Source organism: Fomitiporia mediterranea (genome assembly GCF_000271605.1).
Source record: "Fomitiporia mediterranea MF3/22 unplaced genomic scaffold FOMMEscaffold_8, whole genome shotgun sequence".
NCBI classification, from domain to species: domain Eukaryota; kingdom Fungi; phylum Basidiomycota; class Agaricomycetes; order Hymenochaetales; family Hymenochaetaceae; genus Fomitiporia; species Fomitiporia mediterranea.
Genome location: NW_006760393.1, coordinates 2,447,736 through 2,470,867, shown reverse-complemented (window position 1 = coordinate 2,470,867; position 23,132 = coordinate 2,447,736). Strand labels below are relative to the sequence as shown.

Here is a 23,132-nt window from a genome sequence, read left to right as displayed (position 1 = left end):
GGGCCCATAAGGGTCCGTGTCGACATGGCGTAAGTAATTCAGGCGCAGCGAGTGAATCAAGTAGCTAAACGATTCATGAGTAAGTATTCTTTGCTAAGTAGTATGGAACTATTTTCAACGTACTCTGGGTCGCACGTTAGTGCCATACCTCTGCCAAAACACAGCGCTCAGCGTGGCTTAGTGGTCGTATAACTCAAAGAGCATCATAGTGGTCGCGATCGACGCTCGTCGCAATCTCATGGCGCAACACGTGATTTGGGGAAATGTCTAAATTTCGATGTCTGCCATATTAGTATTATTATCGACGTCCACTAAAAACGTAATGCGTAAATTTGCACGGTGACCTTCAATGTACGGACGTAGTGACGATGCGGAGTGTCAACGTTGTTCCACGTATACAGCAAACACAACGGTACCGAGCACTAAATACTTCCTCCGCAAATTCCGCGAAGAACTAGCGAACGTCTCTTTCGCCTTCCCTATACGGATACTCGCCCTTCATTCGGTACCGTGGTACATGTTCGGACACCACATAAGCCTCGGGCAATCGGAAAATTATGTTCAAGCATGCATACGCACTGCGTCATATGCTGGCTCCTTACACGTCTAATCTTCCTTGAGATATATTCCACCTCACACATGTCTAGTCTCCGCCCTCTGACGTCCCTCGCCTTGCCTGGTACACGTTGAGCCCGCTCAATGTTAACACGCCCATACTCCTCCTTCGCATCAGACATGTTCCGCCTCTTCTGGGTCCTTACTTTCATCTTCGCACTTACACTTAAGCTCAAGCTAGCACGCGCATTACCACAATGGGACGGCGGGTGTGCCACACAACCACATAGCTCAATAGGATCTCTCGTCCCCGGCGCAACAGTTATTGAAGCTATTTCAGAGGGTATCGATTACAGGCAGTATCGTCCGAAGTATCTGAGTATACCTACGACGAAAGGTGAATATCTCCGTCGTTTATGAGGCTGAAGTTGTCAAGTTTGCTCAATGATATTGCATGTATGGATGCTGGATGTTTTCAGGAGTCGCAGGACCCGCGACAATATTCGAGAACACCTCACCCCCATTATTCTACATCCACAACGGTCAACTCTGGCAACCTACAAACCTAACCTCCATCCTCCGCGTGAACGTCCTAAACGTCACAGCAACCAACGACTCGTCAGGTTCACCCCACCCAGCACCGTTAAAAATCGAATTAGGTGAAGATGCAAAGGGATTGGACGGAACTTGGCGCTGGAGAGGGACGAAATTGTTTTTCGACTATGGGAAACGTACGAACAATGGCTTGTATTTCTCGTGCCCGACACGGAATGGAAGAGCTGTGTATACGTCGCTTGATTCGTCCGTTCATTCCCCCTTTCCTTGGTACGATGAACATGAAACCTGATAATTCTTCCTTTTGCCATCAGGATGCCTGCTCCACCGGGCTGCAAGTTCATGACATTACACAGTTTCGCGGAGAGGCCAGAAAGACTATGAAATTTAGGCTTAACCAGTTCTAATAACTTACCTTATGTATTACCATTCACACCCTTCATTCGTTTGCAACATCATTGAGTGTCAAAAATAATTCCTATTGAGCATAAATAATCATTGACAGGGAGAAGTCAATTTTTACTGCTTTCCGCCATTTCGACGAATATTCATGTCTACCCGTCGCACAGCGGAGGAAACAATGAACAGCCCGAAGAAGACAACTGCGATGGTCACCGGTTTTCTGAGATGCTCGGTGAAAGGGACTTTGTACCCGACCTACGGCAATGTCTTAAGTAATGGAAAACAACGCATACATTGGAAGGGACCCACGTAGATGAAGCCAACGTGTCTATCTGTCAGGTTCTTGTAGAAGAACGAGACAGTTGGTCGGCCTTTTGAGTCTAGATATGACTTGTGCATTGACTTCTTGACAGATAATGGAGGGAAAGGTGGATACACCTCAATGTCTCTGGTATTTAGACGAGCAGATTTAAGTAATTGCAGTGAAATCTGAACTGGAGCAACCTACATTGCGCCTTCCGGCAAGATCACCTTTATCTCCGCCTCGTCAACAACAGTATCCGGGAACAGCGTCTGCATAGGTACAGCAACTAAATGACGTCCATCACGGCTGTCGTACGCCTCCCAGTCCTGTAAAGGCGCGTCAAATCCGAGAGTGAAGCTGTAATTCCAGCCACCCATGAGTGGGTAACGCGGGCGAAGCTCAAGCCAGCTTGACTGTTTTGAGCGGGCACCCTTCGGGACGGATGGTGCCTCGCGAAGACGAGATGTCGAGACGTTGCCAACGGTGTCGATGAAATAGACATCGTGTACACCAGAAGGAAGATATAAGTTGACTGCGCGCATGATGTGTCCGGCCGGCTGGTTCGTATAAGCCTGACGCTGGTGATCCAGGCGCGAGAAATGGCCCTTGAGCCTGAAAAGATGGCGTTATTGACTGTAGTGAATAGAGCTAAGCAAAGAGACTGACTTTGGTCCAGCATTATGCAGCCAAATATCATCCTGAATATTTATGTTCGCACCCCAATGGCTAACCTCTGCCGCCCGCTTCATTTTAGTAATCTCAAGGGCAGGCTCATTATGCTTGTAGTGAACCGTAATGCGCTGCTGTGTGCTACCAATGAAATCGGCGTTCGCTGACGCTGGAATGTTGTTGTATGGACCGTAGGTAATTGTCGCGCCTGATTTGGTCACTGGAGCTTCGAACGTGAATGCGTCTAATCCTTTCGGTTCAGTATACGAATTAATCCTTGGGCTTGATGCTCTGCAAAAACGAATTGAATGTTTAAGATGCAGACTCAGATATGACGATGGTGGAATATACCTGATTTTCGTACGCTGAACGGAAGTCGCGTAAGGGCTCAGGATAAAGAGATCTGTCTCATACTTGAGGGACATCTCGGCGTTTTGACCAACTTCAGGAGGCCAAGGATACGTCGCGTGAGTTTGAACAGTCTCAAGCTCAACCGTAATAGCTTCGTCCTTCTTCAAACCGTTCGGCAATACAGCAGCATATAAGTACGTGTTTCTGAATTTACCAATGGTGTGTCACGGAAGAAAGTTAGAATACAGAAAAGGTAGCAGCTCAAAGGCACGGTACGTACGACTTCGCGTTAAGTCCAAAGCGCTGAAGCTCAAGCGGCTCCTGTTCACCCTTCAAACGCGCTTCCATGAAACTTGTCCTCTCTCCATCTTCGCGACCAAGAGCAAACGCATAAATCATCGCCCCAGTCTCAAGCGCCTTTGCGGCAAACGTGGTCTTGACATGCACGAGCGAGCCAGCAAGCTCAACAGTCCGCACAATGGCGGTATTTTCAAAGGAGTGGTCGGCGACAACATAAGTGAACACAGAACATATCAGTGAGACAAGTAAAAACAAGTGACGATATATCGCCATGGTTGAGGACGTCGTTCGCTTTGCGACGACGCGTTTAGTTGAGTGGATGGTGTAGACGTGTCACTACTCGGAATTGGTGGATGCTGCGCGTTGATGACTAATATGACTATTTATAGACACGCGAAGAAGCGTTGAAGAAATATTATTTTGAATATAAACAAATTCAGAGCTGATCCTTGGTAGACTACCAGGCCCATTGTGAGCTCGGGTTCCGGAGTGGGACGTCTTCCCGGTTCAAACCCGACGAAACAATCCTCTTCAAACGTGCCTCACGATCCCTTTGACGCTTCTCCTCAAAGGTCAATCCTTCGCGGAGCATCACGACCATCTTCGAGTTGTATCGTGTACGAATACCTATTCTACCTCGGCCCTTAATCTCCAGTCGTTTCATTTGTCTACCACCTTTTCCCTTGTTTACCCATGCTTCGGCTGAACAAGACATAAAATGATTCAGAGGTGCAAGACAAAAAGGTACTGAGGTGGAACGTACAAACGACAAGCCTCTCGGAATCCATTCCGCGAGTAACAGCAGAGCTCTTTGCTTGAGCAAGCATACTTTTGATACGCCCCGAGGCCCTCTTCTCGCTGAAGATCATTTGCAGGATGGCTGAATCAATGGGTTTTCCAGAAATCTGATGAGCCAGTTTGTTAAGTTTCCGATGCGAAATCCAGAAATTCTTCGTAGCACCGCGATGCTATAATATCATACGGAAAATTCAATAGCGAGTCAGAATGCAATATTAAAGCTGTCAAAATATGTTTTTATGATGCACCTCTACTGGCTTTTGCACCTCTCGTCCAGTCGCTTTTGCGATAGCGGCTTGTACATCAGGACTGACATCCTCATATTCAAAAAGACTCGCTTCTCCACGTTCCTTCGCTTGTTGCCGTGCCGCCTCTACTTCTTTCTCGCTATCCTTCTCTCGAATCTGTGGAGACATGGTCCTACGGATCCAGTCTGTGGGGAACCACGCCCTACACACCCGGTAATTAAGTCCATTAAAATAACAGAATAGTTGAAAAATCTCCGCACGTTCGACGTTGGTCCCATTGTATAGTTGTGCGTGAAGTTGAGGCGACAAGGCTTGGTTGGGCAGGTATCAGAGAACTGCGCGTCTTTCTGCGCGATGCTGCTCAAACAACACTTCCTTAGTGATACTCTTACAGGAAAAACAAGAAACTCACCAGTCTTTAAACCATTTATGAAAGAGGACTGCATGAAGGCAACCTCTGGAGAAATATGAGTTCACAACTTCGCAAGAGTGTAGAAAGCAAAACACCGAAAACGGAGTGCAAATCCATCACGTGCAGGACACGTCCATACTCAGATTCTGCGCGCATCTTGAAATTCACTTCTCTTTCACTCCTCCAGACGGCAACCTCGTCCTCCTTTCCTTCCAATCTGGTCTGTCAATCCAATGATGGTGTACAGCTGGTTCGGAGGGCTATTCAAAGTCACCTTACTACTCATAAATGCGATGGCAATTCTTAACGAAGAACGATTCCTAGCACGGAGTACGTGTTAATATCATTCACGGGATTGAACTGCCTCCTAATCTGTTTCGCAGTCGGTTGGACAGCACAAGCACAACAAGCACAACCAGCTTTCGCGCAGCCATACGACCCTTACACAGGCATGGGCGGGAATCCTCCGGAAATAAGCATCACAGCGAAACTCGTTAATTTAATAACTGCAGTGCGAACACTAATGCGAGGTATGTAAAAGATAAAACTACTACATGATATACAAAAGAAAATGAGTTAAATGCTGAAAAAATGCATATATATAGTGCCTTTAATATTCATCAACGTCACGGTCATCCTTTACGAGCTCGCCTTTGGAGGTCCATAATCACGTACTACCACAGCGCGCGACATTGTAAATATAGTGTAGTCCGGATTCAGGCCATGTTTAACTTGTCGTATTCGTCATTTATCTGCTTGACGAAGTCCTCAGGCGCGTGACCGTCCTGGAAGGGAGATATAAGTTGGAAATGGGAAGTAGTACAAACGATTGTTACGCACCCCGCATTCCTTCCACGCGCCGTCGTGCACGCAGACAGGCTTGTTATTTATTAAAATCGTGCAGCTTTTCCTAGTGTCCACCAATTGCATCAGTCAATGGAAGTATAGGGTCAAGGGGCAACACATACTGAATTCCAAGTTCGTCACTTTTCTGCACGCTTTCCTTTAGCAACCGTATACCTTCTTCGCCCTTGCCCGAGCCGTCCTCACCCACGCACATCCCAACGCCGCTCTCTAACCAATCGAACTTGGCCGTGTCTGCACATTTTAGGGCAATATCTGGATTCCCGACCTTGCTACGACCGTTGAAGTTTTGGCACTTGAGATATGCCCACCACGTTCGTACGTCAAGGTACTTGGAAGCACACAGTTCCTGGACGTTCCCAGCGCATTCATCCGGCCCATGCATGCATGTTACACCAAAATCCGGTTCTGAATCGTTAATTCTGCATTTACGTTACATAAGTATGTGATTAGGGGCAAGACGATGAAATGTTGAACACTTGCCTTCCAATGAAAGATAGGGACAGGTCAATTTTGTCAATCACTTGAGGGACGACCTTGTCAAATGTCGCTTCGCAAATGAGAGCGTCGGGGCAGCGCGACATGACTCCGAGCGTTACAGGGACTTTTACTTCATCGTCCAAAGATAAGGTGCTTTGCTCGGCATCATCTGGTCTGAAATTAGGAAACTGTAGCATGAGTCGCCCTTGGGCTGCCACCGCTGCAATGGCGCTCGGCACCAGCAGCAGCGGTAACGAGAACATTGCGAGAAGGACTCTTGTAGGAGGAGGCATGGTAGGCAGAGTGAGCAAGTGAATGTGACGCCACACGCGGTTTGCCAATGCAAAGAGCGGACTCAGAAGCTGAGCACACGCGAACATTCGGTTGCGTCATTTCAACGGCAATCGCCGAACCCCCACAGTCAGCTCGTTTGATGCGACAAAATAATTGCAAGTGTGGAAGATGTACAGCTACAAAAGTGCCTATGGTAGTTGCAGTGTGTTCAGATAATGATATAAACGCAAAGTTGTTGTGTGTTTAAAATCATAACTAACGTCCCTTGCTGGCCCTGTCCCACCATGTCCGAGCTTCTGCGTCTGATAGTGGCGGTTCAAAGAATCTACACCTGTTTTTGAAAGCTTAATGACACGTCAGGTACAGTACTTCGATATAATATTAACGTCAGCCCAATTACCGTCAAGCGAACGTTGTCTGATAATGGCCTCAACAGTCAGCTCGTTGTGGATTTGATTTCGCTGAAAGCACAACATTATGAAAGGAACGATAGTGGAGGGATAACACGACATGCATACCCTAACTTCCTCAGCGTAAGAAGCTTCCTTCAAACTGGATTCTGCATCGGCACTTAACCGCTCATTCTCGATAGTTTTCCTCTTGCCATCGATACTCTGGTCCACGACGTCCACGCAATATTGGATTATCTCCGTTCGTCTCTTCCAATTTGCTATATATCTTTATGAGTACATTATAAATGACAATTGCAAAGAATCGATTATACGCACAGACGAGATCTTGCCAAAAGTACGCGCATGCCTCATCCTCCGGCCGACGAGACGTGACAGAAGCAGTTGATATCCTATCGCGATCGCGGAACTGTGCAACAGTTCTATTCAGACGCATCGTCACATTGTCATCAACTTTTCGATACTCTCGCATAAGCTCTATCCAGTAATAACACCCCTTCAGTGAGTAATCGAGTTACGACATGGTAGACCAATCGGCGCCCGACCCGAAGAAATCAAACGACAAGACGCACCTTTGAAAAGCGAGATGTTGTGGCATGTCGCCGGATCGACGTGTACGCTTTTCGAGTCGGCGGAGGATGGAGAATAAACAGCCTGGCTGCCCAGTACCGGTCGTCTTCCCGTCATGTCAATCCCCCAGAATAAAAGATATAAATCTCGATGTTGTTGGGCGGTTAGCAGCAGCAACGGAGGCAGCCCTCGGAAGTTCGGCGTGTGTCGGTCAGACAGGCAACGTTCCCCGGACCCGGAACTGTCAGTCAGGTTAGGAAAGCGCCTTTCCCGGGTGCAGTCTAGCGCGAATGAATTAGAAGCCTCGGTTCGTGTCCACGGCCTTGCCGATTCGGGACGCTGACATCGGCTGTCGATCCCCTCGCCAAGCTAGTTTATTTCCAGGTCCACGACCACACCACATCTGTCTTCCGCAACGCCCACACAAATCTGGCAAATAAAAAACAAGTCTAGAAAAAACATAGATCTTAACGCCTCGATTTATTTGACCTGGCTGACTGGCTGCTGGCTATCTGCCTCGCTTTTCCCCTCGGAGCTGCTAACGAGATTCACTCAGATTGAGGGTTTTGTGTACCTTGTGACTCGTTGTAACTTTCCACAACGACTTTCGTCGAAGGGTGTCGTGTGCAGCCCTTGAATATTTTGACTACCGACACACAGACGTGATTTATTTGTTTATATTTTTTTCACATTCCACAGAGCAACAGTAATTTATACGTTTGCGTTCAATCCTTTGAATCCAAGAGGGTATCCGCGTCTTACGCCTTCTTCGTGATTCCCCATCACAAACAATATTGCTCATGTTCCGACGCTCGTCTGCCGACTTCGATTTCAAAAAAACCACGCGCGGTGGAGAAACCGGAGTACACACTCATACCGTAGCTTAGCACAGCAGCTAATAATTCCTCCGAAACTGTCTATTTGTATATACTCTGCGAAAAGCAAATATCTTCCGAAGGCTGTATCACTGTGTGTACACTATCATCAGTTATCCCCGGACCACGCGATATGCAGCATTATTGGTCATTGGATATCCAAGGAGGGAATTGTTTTGAAGATCGCACTTACGGTTGCTATATTGTCGATCACTTCTTTTAACTGTGCTGTAAAATGCATAAGGAAGAAATCAGTATTTCTCACAATTTGATGATCTGCTCTAAATTTACAGGCCAAGACGCTGGCTATGCAATCGGAGTTTCCAACGCCACGCCGCCGCTGAGATGAACTACACTATGGCGCAATTCTTCGAGACTCAAAATTGATTTGAAAAACCAGAGAGAAAAAAAGAATTTGGAAGCGTGCGGCGCCAATGTTACATTCTCGTGCCTTCCCCCTCCTTCCTCATTGTCCCCAAAACGCCCTTTGTCTCTCTACATGCAGCATCAACATGCTGAACCCTCCTTTCCAACTCCGCACGTTCGAGCAAATTCTAATTGTCCTTAATTTGACCTACTTTGCTCCAAGAAGGCCCTTCCTTCTGAAGTTTGGCTGTGTTTCCATCCAGATTCCTATGTACACATGTGTCCAGGGAAGAAATGAGCTACACGGCCAAAGGGCTGAGTATATCGAGATTTACATTGTTGTAGTGCGCCACGCCATGGTCCATCCGAGTCGCCCGCCCGCCGTGCACATCTATCTGCGCATACCATCTAAGCTCCATCCTTTTAATGTGTAAAATCGCGTATAGTACGCATCATAAGCATTTGTCCTTTGGTACAAGGATACCTAGTACTATGTGAAAATAACAGACTCCAAAGTTAACTCCATAACTACATTGAAAGGGGACGCGAAGAGACGCGACAATATGCAAATACTAGTATATCAAGATCTATCTATCTTCCCCCTTACAACAAACTTCGCATGATGCATATCCAAGAGAAAGAAAGAATCAAAGATGATACGATACCCAATCCCACTCCATTCACACTCCGCATCGTTTCTAATCTGTATTTGATAAGCTTCGCGCGAGGGGGTGGAGAAAGGAAGTTGTTTCAACCTGAACCTGAAGTACCACGCGTTGATGTAGCTAAACAACCTTTCCCAGAAGGAGTCGGAAGGCAGTACAATACATGGTGAATCAGATTCGTTCGTGCAATGCAAAACTCCGATAGAAGACAAGGTACCTCAAGGACTTTAGCTTCGAGAGTACTAGCAATAGTGTATATTTAATCTACATTCCTGATAGAAGCTGATAGTGTATACATTGGTATGAGTATCGTGAACGGCAGTCAATTCTTAAAACAGGGGCGGATTGGGGGCGTTAACTGAGAAGAGTGAGTATGTGAAATGCGATAGATATATCATATAGGAAGACCACGAGGAACATGAAACATTGGAAGAATCGAAGTTACAATGCGTTAGAGAAACCGAGCACCAATGACAGAGGTTAAATGATATATCCTGAATTTGGTGTCAAAATAAATATGGAGGAAACAGCCAGGACGATAGTGCAAGTAAACAAAGACAGAGCAGTGCATGGACGATAACAGTGTGAAAAGCTTTTGAGAATTCAGAAGAGTATAGCAGATTCCCACTAACGGTACAGCTAAAAAGACCCAATATTTAAAAGAAGGAACTGTAAGTTATCCAGAAAGCCGTGGAAGAAGAGCTGGTGGGTAAAATTGCATCAGCGTTGGGTATTGGCTGGGGCTTCGAGGCCTTCGCCTTTTGCGGTCCAAGGTGCCAGCGTTTCGAAAACTGTGTTTGAGTGATATGAATCTACGGTGCGATGACGTTTCCGAGGACCTTGTGGATTGTACCCATGGGCCTCGACCATGTGCTTGTGTCTCCTGGCGGGATCACTGAAGGTCTTGTCGCAGTCAACGTAGCGGCACGGATGAGGTTTGGCTCCGGTACTTCCGGCACGCGTTAGAATCGTATTGGGCAAGGACGGCGGGATTTTAGTACTCACTGTCTATTCACGTGGATCATTAGTGATACTCTCTGCGGGAATGCCTTGCCGCAGTACGGGCAAATATGATCCCTAGAAGCACGAGTTAGTTCAAGATAACCAACGCACTACGGCAAATACAGAATTCGTACTTGAATTGCAGATGGCGCGTTTCAATGTGGCGTTTCACTAGGTGCCGTTTGGCAGTATATCCACAATGATCAGTAGACTCTCCGGCAAAACCGACACGCCAGACGCAGCGGAACTCGGTCTGGTCGTTCGGTCCTGAGATTAACTGAGCATAGTCCTTCCAAGCATTCTTGTTTCGTGCCGGTGCCGGATTCGTTACAGCTGGGTGCGGGACGACGGGGAGAGGCATCAATGGCACATCTGGACGATGTGCCGAATAGCCCTGCGCGATCATTTTTATGTGAGGTAACAAAGGCGGGAGTGCGTTTGGCGAAGCCGTCGATGAGCGGGAATTGTCATAATGATCCGCTGAGCTCTGATAAGCGGGACTGATACGCTTTAAGTTGCGCGACTCCGCTGGTTCTCGAAACCGCCAATGCATGACACCAGGAGTGTTGCCTGTGTTCACAGGCAGCGTAGCATTAAGATGATGTATAGATGGAAGAACGGGTCGAGGACTTGACGGAGTGGAAGACGTTGCTATTGATGGCGAGTAAGCCGCGCGCACATTTCTCGATATATTGTGACGACTAGGGAGTTATGAGGCAAGGAATTTCAACGCCGATTTTACATACACTAGTAAAAAATGCGGCGACTGACCTTTCGGGACCATAGCGTTCATATCGTGAGTTATCCCTGTCCGCTCCATTTCGAAGCGATTCAGCACGCCATGAACCAACACGGTCTAGCGCATCATCTTTTGACAAAGGCTTTCTGCTCGGGCTAAGATGCAAGCCGAGCGATGTAGACGCGGAGTCGTATGAATGATCCCAGCGACATCTATTCGGTTCAGGTGAGGCATCACTCAAGACCGTAGAGAATATTGGCTCTTACGGTGTGTCACTAAGTGGTGAGGGTGTCTCAAGCTCAGTACTGTGTTGTGTGGGTGGGCTGGGACTGGCACTAGGGAAACGGCTGTCAATAATGTCCCTGTTCCCCGGAAAACTTGGTTGGCGCCTTTCCGTATCCGACGAATCCGAATAGGAGCGGGCGGAATACGTGTCCTCGCTGGTAGAAAGAGCCTTCCTGGCTGTATATGAAGGCCGTGACGGCTCGGAGGTTCTGGTAGAATGTAAGTAACCAGTGCGGTAAACAGAGTGACTCTCACTCACCCGGTTGATGGGTGACTGCATGGCGGAGGCTGCTCATCACTGATCAACAGTGGAAGTACAATAGATCAGCCATGAGTAAACTTGCATGGATTGACAGTGTCAACATACTCTGACGGTATCAACTCGTCTAGCTCGTCCATTTCCGATGGACCCGGCGAATAATTGGAACCATGGGCGTCTTCCTCTGTGCTCTTGGATAGATATTTGGTGTCTCTGACGGGAACACTCCTTTGTTGGGAATCGGTTAAACTGAACACAGCCAGGAAAACAAGGAACTCACCCCGTTTGAGACCGTCCGGTGCTCCATTGAACACGCGACGTGAGAGTGGGCGCGTTGTGGGCATGCTTGAGCGTGCATGGGTTGAAATGAGTAAGTCTGCTACTTGATATATGATCAGCCTGTAAACATGCCATAGCGTTCCAATGAAACATACGTAGTACATTCTCGAAGAGAACGCTGGAGAGCCTCCTCTCTCTTTAGGCGCTGGTCATTGTTGTCCATAACGGAGAGTGTTTGCGGGGTAGACGTCGGAGAAGTATTCCGAATATGAAGTTTTAGGCCCGTATGAGGCAAGGCACCAGCTTTAAGCTGGGCAAACTGAGGGACAAAGGGATTGGGGTTGGTGTGCTTTCTGAACGGGAGGGAGGCGCGTATTTTTAAAAGGATTGACATATAAGTGGCGTTGTAAGTGTGATAAAATCGTGGTTTGGTTATTGTCTTAATAAGGCGAATCGGCTATGCTCACGTACCTAGGAGAAGATCCAGAGGTTTGTCTTGCCGAGGCCCCCAGCTCACCGTTACCGCGAGTCACGGAGAAGACTTCCGTCGAAGGCTACAAAGTAGAACGACGGATTGGGAACAGCAAGGGTGAAATGAGGCGCAACCGATGTCCACGTTAAGTATTTGGATGAATGCGCGTCTCCAACGTGACCTTACCGCTGTAGGCCGTCAATCATTATTTAGTCGAAATGCGCAAGAGGGCGTCAGATTATCGGGCGTCCAGGTAGGTCCGTATTTGCAGGTTACTTACGTTTAGGCTAGGAACCTGCTGAGGTGAAGAGGTTTTCTATAGGGTGCGTGCGAAGCTTCTACGGTAACGAAGGGTCAATGCTACAAAGATCGGGAAAGTAAGTTCCAGTCAATCACGTAGCACATATGTGTTCCGAAATAGGCTTGCTTACCTGGGCTGAGCGAAGCAGTCCCTCAGGACGAGGTACCTGAATGTCGAAGACTAGCAAGAAAGGTCTACAAGCTCTTGAAAGGCGTTGAGCCTGGCGCAAAAGCGCTCGTGGTTATTTTCAATGCGTTATGCACGTGTATGAGTACAGAGGTTCAATATGTGCCGGTATCGATGAATAAATGGTTAAGAGTGACTCGTATGGAGTCAATGGCTAAAAAGAAACATATACTAGGAGTCTGTAGCACAGGCCACAATATTATTGCTCTCCTAGGTTGATGATTTTGGGCCTGCGCACCGACATAGGGCAGACTGGGTATCCGACATGACCGACCTCCGCTTTCTGAAATCGCTTTCCCGATTTGTCTCACGCATCTTCCCTTATATGGCTACACAGCCACTACATAAATCGCTTCGTAACCTTAGTCCGAAACGGCGTCACGCTCATGCACTTTGCTCCCCTATCAGGCTAGCCATAAACGCCCGTTCTATACAGTGTCCGCTTTCTGCCGTTCACGGTTGCCCTGCTGTCTACAGAGCACTTCCCGACCGTCGGACAGTGCATTGCTCCGCCCAGAACAGATAATTCAGTACATATTCCTGATCACCCTCTTTGCGCGCCTAGAAGACGGTTCATCTTCGGATCCCGCAAACGAGGCACAGCGGTTGGGAAACTTTAATAACATGGTTATCTCATTACGTTATGCCAGCCCAGAACCATGGCGGAGAACAAAGTGCAGTGGAAGCATGCACGGCCACGAAGGTTTCTCAATTACACCTGCCCGTCTTCTCTAACATCACACATCAAACCTCTTGAATTGGATCATTTGGTCCGTGTTCCCGGTTATCGAGGGCCGAAGAGCTTTCACGACACCTTCCTCACACTTTCCCCTCTGCTCTTTGTCAGCGTCCGATTCACTCGTATGAACATAGGTGGAGTAGATTGATGCTCAGAAGCATGCTGATAACCAAACAGAGGTACTGATCGTAACTGAATTATGGCCCATGCGTGACCTGCCAGAACTGATGCCCTGATTCCTCTATTTCCTTCAATAAGTCCTTTAATAGACCGGCGCTTATCGTTTGTGGGTCCTACTTACTTCATTCGGTAACACCGGTTTATCAACAATGCCAAGGATAGTGAACACGTTTCTTTCAGACTTTTTGTCCTTTTGGCATATATTCATACAGTAAAACAGTAATACTGCTTCAGAAATTAAAACCTGGCATAAACTGGAACTTGGTTAAATAATATGCTTCATCTCTTATCAAAGCAAAGGGTATAGCCACAAAGCTATCACTTTGTTTCCATCACAGAAATCGACTTTCTCGGGCTTCAAAGGTTGATCCTGACATTCAAAGTTCATCGGCGCTTCTGAAATAAGGTTTAACCCTGGAAAAGAGCCTTGCTGCGTTTTGTCTCGGGCGCCTATGTGCTTGACTCGTTTTGCTACCTCAAGGCAAGACAAGAGCAGTGCAAGAACACTAAGGACGACGAATTTGGTGAATCGATAGTAAACACGTTGCTTGCTTAGATTTGGTGCTGAGTCAATTGCACTCTAGCAAGAATAGCATTTCTTATGACAATTAATAGTAGATGAAGAAATTTGTGTCATGTTTTCATCGTGGGCGTCAATCAATCCTCGTCGACAAATAAAACAACAAACTATTTTACCTCACCCTCATATAAAGCGCTGCAGAGCGTACCGGCGGATTGAGTGAATATTTCCGTGTTATTCTGAAAGTTTGCTCTGGAATTGAAAGCCCCATTTTCTGTCAGACCTTTGGTTGTAGGATTCTGGTTTCAGCTATTCCTGGACTGGACAAGGTACATAATAGTACCGATAATGAGTGCCCAAAAAATTATCTAGCGAATGCCTTTGGCTGAATTAAAGTTCTTCGAGTATTTTCCGTTTTCGTGTTAGCGAGAACGCCTTCATTTAAGTCCTATACAAACTTTCAGTCCGGCAACTAACTGTCACCCTAGCGTGTAGAATTTATGGGCCCATGCGTGATGTACCCTGTGTATCGAGAACAATTGGGATTGCTTGAACGCCGGGGTGTGCTTCTTTCGGGTGCATTCAAGATCATTGTACAGTGACCCGTGATGGATGTGCGCGTGTATGACATGCACAGGTGTCTCAAAACCGAGGAATAACTGATAATCTCCATGCCTCCGGCGATGATCGTGGTGATAGCTGGAATGATGTCTCTGAAACCTTTTTTACGATGATCTTTGCTATACGGAGAACGTTCAGCACCGAGAACGAGACCGAGCGATCAGCAGTGGAGGATCAAGTTTGGAAATAACCTCGCTTCATATCCAGATGCTTCCAGAGACTCTTAGAAAACATTGTGATCCGGGCATGATAGCATCGCTTTGTCGCGTGGCATCGAAGGAGTAACTATACGATCAAACTTTCGGGAGTCTCTTGGCCATGTTCGTCGTGACGAGAGTATTTGACGACAGACGCATCAGATTTGACATGATCAACAGACAACTCACGACATCAGTAACGTTAACATCAAGGCAGGAACCAGTTGCAGACCAAGCTACGAAACTAGCGGTGCACCCGGACCCACGTAATGGCGATGACATGCTAGCACTTCTTGTCCTGCTTAGGGGCTGTGGTAGTTTCCACCTGTATGTCTATCAAGTCTTCTTTGTCCAACTGAAAAAGAGTGAAGATTCTGGGGGCGCGTTATTCCAAGTGGTCGGCGGTCAACGGACTACGTAAATACACAGTGCCTTGAAATGGAAAACGGCGTTCTGAACTTTGTTACCGAGATCGCCAGTATCGTAGTAATGCGCTATTTGGAAGACGCATATAGCGCATATCTTCGCGCCGCATATTCACAGGCGATATACGTAAAATACGGGGACTCTTCCAAAGGACGGCGCAGTGTCCGGATAATCTTCTTGTTCTCTTTGAATTTCTACAATTGCATTTTTAGTTCTTCTGCAAGAGGGGTTTCATGCTCTATTATTTAACGTGAAGCACTGTATGAGCCGGCGGCGCTCGGGACATCCCGTGAAGGTAAGAATACTCTGCAGTAGAAAAAACAATACATGGGATGAAACAAAATACAACATCTCACCTAGAACCACCATGAGGACACCCAGTGCATTTGCTCGTGAGATCCGAGGTATGGGTTCAACAGAAGCCGAGAGAGCAAAGTCCGTCCGAAATGACCGCTTGTTCCGCTTGACGGACTTGCGTACTCCTCCGAGGCTAGAGAACTTCGAACCGACCCTTGTTGCACGTTGAAGGTGGTGTCGGCCATCGAACAAGTAACTTCGGAACGGTCTTACTTGCCGACGTTTGCTTTCAACCAGTAAATCGTAAACAAGAACAGGTAGCAGCAGGACTACTACTGTACTTAGAACGCTCCGAGAATGGTCGCAAGTTTTTCAAAGCAAGCATATGAAGACTTAGTATAGCTAAGCACGGCCACATGATTTGGGTAATTCAGGAAGAACACTGCGGCAGGATAACTTTATTCTTGTAGAAATACATACGAGGGACAACAATCGAATACATCCTCGGCATAGGGATTAATACATGGTATTTCAATGCATATCCTTCAGGAAAAATAATGTCAGTGTGTTGTATATTCCATATATGGAGCGACGTCAAACACTTAATGGAGAGTCAAGAGCAGAGGGAAGGGACGATTAAGTTAGAAAGGGTGATTAAAGAGGCTCTGCCATTCTGCGGATACCGAAGTAACCCTGTCCGTGCATGGTACAGACTCGGCCGCGTCCGAGTGGGGCGGTACTGTGCGAGACGATAAGTGGCATGGAGGGGTAGAAGATCGGTACATGTGCGCCGTCTTCTTGAGCGGTCGGATAGGCCTGTTCGGGCTTCGTCCCAGGCTAGCATCTGAGATAATTGTGACATCTTCATCATGCAATGGCTCTTCTATTTCTATCATAGTTGAGTCCTCATCTTGTAAGACGCCTAGTCCGCCGGATAAACATTCCGTACTCTCTTCCCGAAAGTCGTCTTCGGCGCGTCCTCTCTTTCTCCGCGAGGATAATGGAGAAGATACACTCACGGCTGAGGCGTGGGTTGGGGAAGAGAAGACGTCGTAAAGTGTATCATTTGCCGAGCGGAAAATAGGTGAAGCCTGAGATAGAGTTGTTGCGGTAGAACACTTCACAGGAGAAGAATACGGAGTGGGAGCGGAGGAAGGTATGGTGCCAGAACGCTGAGTGGCGTACCCCTCATTTACGGCTAAAATCGCAAATAGACGTGTAAAAATGGTCGAACACTCAAAATAAGCTGCATTCACATTTTCTGACGCGTGAACCGAGGTTCTGGAGACGCGCAGTGAGGTCTTCTGAAATGCTGGTAAGCAAATTTAGTTAGTACTTGAGAGATTTAGATTGACACAAGGCGCACATGCTATTCGAAGGCGTCCGAGGCGCATTTACCGCACTATATTCATCCTCAGTAAGGACGCGTTTTGTGGGTGTTGCAGGCGCGGACATGGGTGTGTCGTGTGAGGGGACAGAGTCCGACAGACGCGAATCGATCACGCGAGAATCTTGCTTAACGACATTGCCAATTTAGGATGCGGAGTTCAAAAAGCGTGTCGACCAATAAGCGCATTCCAGTTTCACGCGAACACTGAGACGGACGAAGGAATTCTTGCAGAAGTCGGAATACCTACCTCTTCACCACCTCGAGTTAGCAGCTGAAAGAATAACAACTTGGGTGTTGCTTGAGGAGCGTCGCGATAGCATATACTTGCCACGAATGTCTAACGGTAACTTGTAATCGAACTACCGTTCACCATAGCAATTGCAGCGTCTATCCTGTCCCGCAGAGTCCGATCAATAGGACCCACCATCGTATCTCTGATCATCCATGTTAGAATCACAACAGACATGTTAGTGAATCTTGCATCTGCATTATGTTGAAGCATTCTGTTGAGGCTTGACATTGCGGAGTTGAGCTCTCACAAGACTTGTTCTTGAAGTCCTTGAGGATTATCAGGTTTGCTCAGGATTGAGGCTAATCGTTCATCGTTGAGGTGTCTGGACGGTAACAAGACCGATATGCTCGATTGCGTATTCTAGAGTTGAACAAAAATGAATTGTAATTTTAAGAATTTAATGAAGTGAAGTGCTATATAGCATATCACGTGGTGAAAACTCGTGAGAAAAACACATAACACATCCTCCACTTGAAAGTGCACGACGCCAGAGCTCAATCGCCATTCCCTCAAGACTCTATCAAAAATGCCCGGCAAAGTTAAGGCTTACGAACTCCAGTCCAAGTGAGTCTTATGAGCTTATACTATAAGAGATACTCGTGGCTTAATCATGCTCTGTAGGTCAAAGAATGACTTGTCGAAGCAACTGAAGGAGCTCAAAGACGAGCTGCTGTCGCTTCGAGTGCAGAAGATTGCGGGTGGTTCAGCGTCGAAGTTGACGAAAATGTGTGTTATGAGCTCTTTCGCCTTTGGATTAGATCTAATGTTCTTGCATCTCAGTCACTCCGTCCGTAAGTCGATCGCCAGGGTATTGACCGTTACAAATGCGAAGCAACGGCAACATCTCCGCGAATTTTACAAGGGCAAAAAGTACATTCCTTTGGACCTTCGTAAAAAGCAGACTCGTGCCATCCGCAGGCGATTGACTCCTGTGCGTGGCGATTTAATCGCATATTATGACTTTACTAACGGTCATTTTTCTGCATAGAACGAGAGGAAGAAGAAAACCCTCCGTCAGCGCAAGAAGGAAATTCACTTCCCCATTCGCAAATACGCTGTAAAGGCATAGATGATGGATGTGTAGGGTCGTTCATTATTACTTCTCATTTTTGTATGTCATTAAGCGTCGCAAAATTATGATCCAACCGCTTTCCATGCATATGGTCATGCAATCCCTACTACTCAGTTCATTTGAACAAGTTGATTGTATTCCCTTAAGCAGATCAATTCACCGCATTGATCATGCTTTTGCTGACTACTTGCTTGTCTCTGCATCGGTCTTCTGGTCTCCAGTCTCTCCAGCCTCGCTAATTGGTGGTAACTTGGTGGCTTCTAGACTTGCTAGTGGTGAGTTGCACTTCTTACCATGTTTGTTTTAATGATGTGTACTAGTAATTTGCGTTCGACCTGTCTTCCTCACACCAAAGGGGTACACTCGCCTTCGTATCCTGGGGAAGATAGCATGAGACAATTTACTCTTCTGATCCATGTTTTTAATGTTAAGAAATAATCGTGCGCTAACACCCATCTGCTTCCAGACTGCCCTAGGATCATACTTGCAAGCAAGTTATCTATTAAATTTCAGCAAGATCATAAAGCCCTCTATAAACCCAGCGAGATATGAAATAACGGTCAATGACAGTGACGCAGACCATGAGCATCCAACAGTTAGAAGACTGCGTCTTGGACAAGATTCCGGCTTATGGTTTCGACATCCCCCTCCGACAGGCCACAAAAATTTCGTATGTAGCTGTCTGCGCCACCGTATTTCTTCTGGAGCATATTCAAGAATGCAAACATCGTCTCGCGTCTGTCAAAATTCAATCACCGGATTCAAGGAAACATTTTGACCGGAGAAACTAACCTTGATGTGAGCATGTTGAGTGCAGCTTCTTTATTCTTTGCGAAGATGGGCTCCTTGGAGAGACGTTGTAATATTTTGGCTCGAGTGGGTTCCCTGCCCACACGTGTAAGCTCATAATCGTCGGCGATAACTTCATCGTTTACTCCCGCTAACTTTACCGATGTAAGAAAGATAAGACAGGTGATCATTTATTAAGAACTTACAGATAGGAGGATTGCAGCTATTACAGCCGTGCGGTCCTTTCCAGCTGTTGGGTATTATGCTCAGTTTATACGCACAAATAGATGGAGTGTACTTGCCTGTGCAGTGAAATAAACAGCCTTCTTCTGGTCTGTCTCGTACGTGTTCAAGGATTTTTGCGAACGAAGGTCCACCATTGTCAAGAATCTGAGAGTACAGTTCCATAAATGCCTTGATTCAGGCATTAAGCATGACGAATAAAGTCTTACACCAGATTAGAGAACAGACCTCCGTCTTCCCACTTGCATAGAGTTGGAATCTCCTAGATAAGGAATACGAATCTGCCTACGTTCCAGCTAACGAGTTTACATGAAAAGGGGCTAACCGGGCCATGACTTCTGGTGAATAGTCCTCCGTCTGGAATACAGGAGTGTGTATTATTTCTACACCAGGGATTTGTGGCGCAGGTGTACCATACTTTGCCATCTCTGTATCAGAGCGCAGGTCGAATACTTTTGTTATTCCAAGTTGTCTCATCTGAGCCTTTCCTAAGGAATGTTAGAGGGGACCTTAATTTTCAATACAAGTGGATTGGAACAACCTTCCTCAGTGATCCCGGAGATCTCTGCACTGCGAAAGAGCTGCCGGGGGCGCGTTGCTAGACACCTCCCGTCATGCTCTTGATTATGTTTTTGTACAGGATATGGACCCAAGGTACGAATATTTGTGACGCCATCTATGCGGACGAAAGGAAACTGAGTGAGGCGTTGTTGTACCCATTCGCTGTCAAGAGGTTCGAGAGCATTAAGATCGTGGCCGTTCACAGAAGAAGACATGGTCGGTATCGTAGCCGTTTGTCAGCTCGTAAGTCTAATGGCGAGAGTCATGAAGGAGATCAAGAAAGAAGGAGATCGTGCGCTGCTCGCCGCAGACCCGCAATCGGGAAGGAACATGACGCAAAATGGGAAGTGCACCCGCTGAGTGACTTGGCGCGTCGATCCGATCACCAACTCACGCAGTTCTGCTTATATTTCAGCTTTGCCAAACGACCACCACTAGCTCAGCGAATAGCGTTTCAACGGAGAACGTTTATGTGCTAACTTATTATTGGAGAAATGATCCGATTCATTCTTGTACAGGTGCGTTTCTTGTTGACCGCATGTCATTTGAGGCCGGATGTTCTCATTTATGTCCATTATGTTCAGAATCGTCAGGGCAAAACCCGACTCTCGAAGTGGTATGTTCCTTTCGATGATGACGAGAAGGTGTTTGTTATGCGCTACAGACTCAACTGGAATGTTAACGGCTAACATTCAATGTTCAGGTGCGTCTCCGTGGAGAGGTCCATCGCCTCGTAGCTCCCCGTGATCAGAAGTATCAATCGAACTTCGTCGAGGTGAGTACTACCCTTAAATGAGAGGCATCAGCCACTTATTGGATATTATTCCACAGTTCCGTAACTACAAGGTCGTCTACCGTCGATACGCTGGCCTGTTCTTCTGCGTCTGCGTCGACGCGAACGACAACGAGCTGGCTTATCTCGAGGCTATCCATCTTTTCGTTGAAGTGCTTGGTACGGATAATCTTGTTAAACGTATACGATTTTTATTGATGAGTGTTTCTTTAAGATGCATTTTTCGAGAATGTCTGCGAACTCGACCTTGTGTTCAATTTCTACAAAGTATGCGATTCACTGCCATTAAACTTCGGGAACTCACACCCACGTTTGTCTTCGAACAGGTATATGCTATTCTTGATGAGATATTCCTCGCTGGAGAGATTGAAGAAACTAGCAAAGAAGTGGTATTGTCACGGCTTGACGAGCTGGAGAGATTGGAATAATCTGTATGCTTAAACAGTTTACTTGTTCCATTCATTTCGATCTACTGATCATCCTTGTAGATGCTTATGTATGCCACTCTGGCAAGACTCTGGATTATCTACTATTGAAGTCCGAGGTATGGTTATCGCAGCCCTACGATAATTAGTCGATCTGTGTCGTAAGCCGAACGAAGGTTTGCTTCGATGAGTGCCAGTGTGTTTCCTTATAGTACGTGGCATCTGCAAGGCGGTAATCGGCACTGTTATTACCAGCTTTAACACTTCCGTTCGAGACATTATTTTTAATACTTGATATCTCATTCGTATGTCAGGCCGTCAACTATCTAGGATTTATACGTCTTCCTTATTTGGCTAGCTTCAGCTTTCTCGGTATAATATTCTGTGTTACCCTGTTACTGGCGTTTTTTCTCCTGCACAAACTATTTCAATATTTGTACGAGTTTGTGCCTCTCATGAGAAAATTCGAGTGAAATAAATCACCGTTGCAATCATAATCAACGTGACCTGACGTCAACGAAGTTGATTCACCGTAAGGTCTTCGCTAGTAACTAAACCGCATACAGCCACTTTCACAATGGTAGCAACCATCCTCCGTCAAAAGCTCTCTGAAACAGAACCAGACGCAGAATTCACCTTCTCCCTCCCAATAGTCACATCCTCCTCCGGCAAGCGCTACTACGCAAAATCAGGAAGCTCCTTCGAGCAAGAGCAATACCTTGGCGAAGCAGAGTCTCTTAAACATATCGGCCGTGCAGCTCCCGGGCTCGCACCTAACGTCGTTCATTCTGGTGTAGATGAAGATACGGGACAGCCGTATTTGATTTCGGATTACTTGGATATTAGACGCCATGATAGTGTTTCGTTGAATCGACTTGCTACTCGACTTGCGACGGAATTACATACGTGCAAGAGTGAACAGGGATTTGGGTTTAATGTACCTACTTTCTGCGGGGCTACTAAGCTTCAGAATGGATGGTACCAGGTGTGTATTGTGCTCTATTGTGTCCATTCAAGCAGTCTTAATAATTTTTACTGACTTTATATTTAACTAGACCTGGGAAGAATGTTATGACGCACTAATTGGAGGATTGCAAAGAGGATTAGAGGAGCGTGGTGGAAACCAGCTGCTTTGCGAGAAGATTCGGAGAGTGCGCAAGACGTGAGTCTCCCCCTTTCTCAAAACCTAAAGTAGCGTAAGGCGTAAATTTGACTGATATCCTTAACTAAACGTCACAGTGTCATTCCCTACTTGCTCCGTCCACTAAAGGTTGATCCCGTATTGTTACATGGAGATCTATGGGTAACATCTTCCTTTATACCAGTTAATTGGATGAACAAGTGATTGACTTTCCGTGACAGAGTGGAAACACAGGCGTAGACGTATCTTCAAACGAACCTGTCGTATACGACCCTTCCTCTTTCTACGGGCATAATGAAACAGAGCACGTCTGACCTTTCGTTTAAGTGCCTTATACTCGCCACTCACTAGTAGACCTTTATACTTTTGAACAGTCTCGCCATCGCACGCATATTCGGAGGGTTCACTCCCGCTTTCTTCCAAAAGTACCACGAACTCCTACCAAAGTCGGAGCCTGCTGAACAATACGAACTGCGCGTGGACCTGTATGAGCTCTTTCATTATCTTAACCATGCACTAATGTTTGGAGGTGTAAGTCAATGTCCAAACAAACAAACATCAATTACTTTCTCCACTCTGATATGATTATTCTTATGTTAGGGCGGTTATGCTTCGAGCGCATCGCAGAAGATGGATAGGCTTCTTAAGTACTGTCCAAAGGATGCGTCATAACCGGCGTAATGGAAACGAAGTTGATGAGGAGGAATTAGCGAAATCATATTATTGTATGAATAGTAGAGAGACAACGTGCTATAGGGCTACATAAAACTAGGATAACGTCCGAGGCGATCGAATCTAGGGGTTC

At 46.6% G+C, this 23,132-nt stretch overlaps 12 protein-coding genes across 12 annotated transcripts; 6 read left to right on the top strand and 6 right to left on the bottom strand.

Annotated features, from left to right (window-relative positions):
* Positions 1-349: 349 nt before the first annotated feature.
* On the top strand, positions 350-1,544 carry FOMMEDRAFT_169608 (uncharacterized protein; the record flags this gene model as incomplete). The annotated part of the gene is made up of 5 exons (XM_007268714.1): positions 350-582; positions 648-679; positions 734-952; positions 1,035-1,356; positions 1,425-1,544. 5 exons carry the CDS (start codon positions 350-352, stop codon positions 1,492-1,494), a joined length of 876 nt encoding a protein of 291 aa, XP_007268776.1. The 3' UTR covers positions 1,495-1,544.
* Positions 1,545-1,582: 38 nt separating this feature from the next.
* Positions 1,583-3,440, bottom strand: FOMMEDRAFT_111367 (oligosaccharyl transferase alpha subunit). Its single transcript, XM_007268713.1, has 6 exons — positions 3,117-3,440; positions 2,837-3,040; positions 2,483-2,776; positions 2,021-2,428; positions 1,822-1,960; positions 1,583-1,767 (listed from the first exon to the last, which is right to left on the bottom strand). Exons 1-6 carry the CDS (start codon positions 3,407-3,409, stop codon positions 1,630-1,632), a joined length of 1,476 nt encoding a protein of 491 aa, XP_007268775.1. The 5' UTR covers positions 3,410-3,440; the 3' UTR covers positions 1,583-1,629.
* A 153-nt stretch (positions 3,441-3,593) lies between these two features.
* FOMMEDRAFT_135698 (ribosomal protein L22) lies at positions 3,594-4,628 on the bottom strand (the record flags this gene model as incomplete). Its single annotated transcript, XM_007268712.1, has 5 exons — positions 3,594-3,838; positions 3,900-4,104; positions 4,183-4,384; positions 4,443-4,539; positions 4,595-4,628. The coding sequence occupies 5 exons, from the start codon at positions 4,626-4,628 to the stop codon at positions 3,594-3,596; spliced, it is 783 nt and encodes a 260-aa protein (XP_007268774.1).
* Positions 4,629-4,830: 202 nt separating this feature from the next.
* On the top strand, positions 4,831-5,132 carry FOMMEDRAFT_88518 (Yos1-like protein; the record flags this gene model as incomplete). The annotated part of the gene is made up of 2 exons (XM_007268711.1): positions 4,831-4,924; positions 4,978-5,132. The coding sequence occupies 2 exons, from the start codon at positions 4,831-4,833 to the stop codon at positions 5,130-5,132; spliced, it is 249 nt and encodes an 82-aa protein (XP_007268773.1).
* FOMMEDRAFT_21873 (uncharacterized protein) lies at positions 5,123-7,422 on the bottom strand. Its single transcript, XM_007268710.1, has 6 exons — positions 6,961-7,422; positions 6,633-6,902; positions 5,942-6,576; positions 5,563-5,880; positions 5,435-5,504; positions 5,123-5,379 (listed from the first exon to the last, which is right to left on the bottom strand). The coding sequence occupies exons 3-6, from the start codon at positions 6,229-6,231 to the stop codon at positions 5,311-5,313; spliced, it is 747 nt and encodes a 248-aa protein (XP_007268772.1). The 5' UTR covers positions 6,232-6,576; positions 6,633-6,902; positions 6,961-7,422; the 3' UTR covers positions 5,123-5,310.
* Positions 7,423-9,930: 2,508 nt separating this feature from the next.
* Positions 9,931-11,846, bottom strand: FOMMEDRAFT_30170 (uncharacterized protein; the record flags this gene model as incomplete). Its single annotated transcript, XM_007268709.1, has 9 exons — positions 9,931-10,067; positions 10,124-10,126; positions 10,232-10,821; positions 10,892-11,071; positions 11,126-11,353; positions 11,404-11,442; positions 11,512-11,652; positions 11,684-11,802; positions 11,838-11,846. 9 exons carry the CDS (start codon positions 11,844-11,846, stop codon positions 9,931-9,933), a joined length of 1,446 nt encoding a protein of 481 aa, XP_007268771.1.
* Positions 11,847-12,141: 295 nt separating this feature from the next.
* FOMMEDRAFT_30169 (uncharacterized protein) lies at positions 12,142-12,860 on the top strand (the record flags this gene model as incomplete). The annotated part of the gene is made up of 5 exons (XM_007268708.1): positions 12,142-12,271; positions 12,349-12,407; positions 12,446-12,477; positions 12,507-12,531; positions 12,576-12,860. The coding sequence occupies 5 exons, from the start codon at positions 12,142-12,144 to the stop codon at positions 12,858-12,860; spliced, it is 531 nt and encodes a 176-aa protein (XP_007268770.1).
* A 3,402-nt stretch (positions 12,861-16,262) lies between these two features.
* On the bottom strand, positions 16,263-17,531 carry FOMMEDRAFT_158643 (uncharacterized protein; the record flags this gene model as incomplete). Its single annotated transcript, XM_007268707.1, has 5 exons — positions 16,263-16,819; positions 16,878-16,933; positions 16,988-17,136; positions 17,259-17,308; positions 17,372-17,531. The coding sequence occupies 5 exons, from the start codon at positions 17,529-17,531 to the stop codon at positions 16,263-16,265; spliced, it is 972 nt and encodes a 323-aa protein (XP_007268769.1).
* Positions 17,532-17,796: 265 nt separating this feature from the next.
* FOMMEDRAFT_111358 (ribosomal protein L29) lies at positions 17,797-18,750 on the top strand. The gene is made up of 4 exons (XM_007268706.1): positions 17,797-17,867; positions 17,925-18,029; positions 18,084-18,234; positions 18,292-18,750. Exons 1-4 carry the CDS (start codon positions 17,830-17,832, stop codon positions 18,370-18,372), a joined length of 375 nt encoding a protein of 124 aa, XP_007268768.1. The 5' UTR covers positions 17,797-17,829; the 3' UTR covers positions 18,373-18,750.
* Positions 18,751-18,900: 150 nt separating this feature from the next.
* FOMMEDRAFT_21865 (uncharacterized protein) lies at positions 18,901-20,203 on the bottom strand. The gene is made up of 7 exons (XM_007268705.1): positions 19,949-20,203; positions 19,733-19,895; positions 19,636-19,669; positions 19,467-19,578; positions 19,371-19,414; positions 19,168-19,319; positions 18,901-19,113 (listed from the first exon to the last, which is right to left on the bottom strand). Exons 1-7 carry the CDS (start codon positions 20,181-20,183, stop codon positions 18,972-18,974), a joined length of 882 nt encoding a protein of 293 aa, XP_007268767.1. The 5' UTR covers positions 20,184-20,203; the 3' UTR covers positions 18,901-18,971.
* A 194-nt stretch (positions 20,204-20,397) lies between these two features.
* On the top strand, positions 20,398-21,600 carry FOMMEDRAFT_169601 (clathrin coat assembly protein ap17). The gene is made up of 6 exons (XM_007268704.1): positions 20,398-20,486; positions 20,553-20,612; positions 20,672-20,743; positions 20,800-20,920; positions 20,976-21,028; positions 21,088-21,600. The coding sequence occupies exons 1-6, from the start codon at positions 20,463-20,465 to the stop codon at positions 21,187-21,189; spliced, it is 432 nt and encodes a 143-aa protein (XP_007268766.1). The 5' UTR covers positions 20,398-20,462; the 3' UTR covers positions 21,190-21,600.
* Positions 21,601-21,763: 163 nt separating this feature from the next.
* FOMMEDRAFT_89578 (fructosamine kinase PKL/CAK/FruK) lies at positions 21,764-22,999 on the top strand (the record flags this gene model as incomplete). The annotated part of the gene is made up of 6 exons (XM_007268703.1): positions 21,764-22,171; positions 22,242-22,348; positions 22,426-22,489; positions 22,549-22,635; positions 22,682-22,858; positions 22,928-22,999. 6 exons carry the CDS (start codon positions 21,764-21,766, stop codon positions 22,997-22,999), a joined length of 915 nt encoding a protein of 304 aa, XP_007268765.1.
* Positions 23,000-23,132: the final 133 nt, after the last annotated feature.

Excerpts from the sequence above, each read along its gene's own strand:
- FOMMEDRAFT_111367 (XM_007268713.1), bottom strand. The coding sequence starts at position 3,409 with ATGGCGATATATCGTCACTTGTTTTTACTTGTCTCACTGATATGTTCT. Across the intron at positions 2,777-2,836 it reads GTTCAGCGTACGAAAATCAG|AGCATCAAGCCCAAGGATTA; the intron begins GTATATTCCACC and ends TCGTTTTTGCAG. Across the intron at positions 1,768-1,821 it reads GACACGTTGGCTTCATCTAC|GTCGGGTACAAAGTCCCTTT; the intron begins GTGGGTCCCTTC and ends ACATTGCCGTAG.
- FOMMEDRAFT_111358 (XM_007268706.1), top strand. The coding sequence starts at position 17,830 with ATGCCCGGCAAAGTTAAGGCTTACGAACTCCAGTCCAA. Across the intron at positions 17,868-17,924 it reads GCTTACGAACTCCAGTCCAA|GTCAAAGAATGACTTGTCGA; the intron begins GTGAGTCTTATG and ends CATGCTCTGTAG. Across the intron at positions 18,030-18,083 it reads GCGTCGAAGTTGACGAAAAT|TCACTCCGTCCGTAAGTCGA; the intron begins GTGTGTTATGAG and ends CTTGCATCTCAG.
- FOMMEDRAFT_21865 (XM_007268705.1), bottom strand. The coding sequence starts at position 20,183 with ATGTCTTCTTCTGTGAACGGCCACGATCTTAATGCTCTCGAACCTCTT. Across the intron at positions 19,670-19,732 it reads TCACCAGAAGTCATGGCCCG|GAGATTCCAACTCTATGCAA; the intron begins GTTAGCCCCTTT and ends TTCCTTATCTAG. Across the intron at positions 19,579-19,635 it reads ATGCAAGTGGGAAGACGGAG|GCATTTATGGAACTGTACTC; the intron begins GTCTGTTCTCTA and ends GCCTGAATCAAG.
- FOMMEDRAFT_169601 (XM_007268704.1), top strand. The coding sequence starts at position 20,463 with ATGATCCGATTCATTCTTGTACAG. Across the intron at positions 20,487-20,552 it reads TCCGATTCATTCTTGTACAG|AATCGTCAGGGCAAAACCCG; the intron begins GTGCGTTTCTTG and ends CATTATGTTCAG. Across the intron at positions 20,613-20,671 it reads CTTTCGATGATGACGAGAAG|GTGCGTCTCCGTGGAGAGGT; the intron begins GTGTTTGTTATG and ends TTCAATGTTCAG.
- FOMMEDRAFT_21873 (XM_007268710.1), bottom strand. The coding sequence starts at position 6,231 with ATGCCTCCTCCTACAAGAGTCCTTCTCGCAATGTTCTCGTTACCGCTG. Across the intron at positions 5,881-5,941 it reads TCCCTATCTTTCATTGGAAG|AATTAACGATTCAGAACCGG; the intron begins GCAAGTGTTCAA and ends ACGTAAATGCAG. Across the intron at positions 5,380-5,434 it reads GCGCGTGGAAGGAATGCGGG|GACGGTCACGCGCCTGAGGA; the intron begins GTGCGTAACAAT and ends TCTCCCTTCCAG.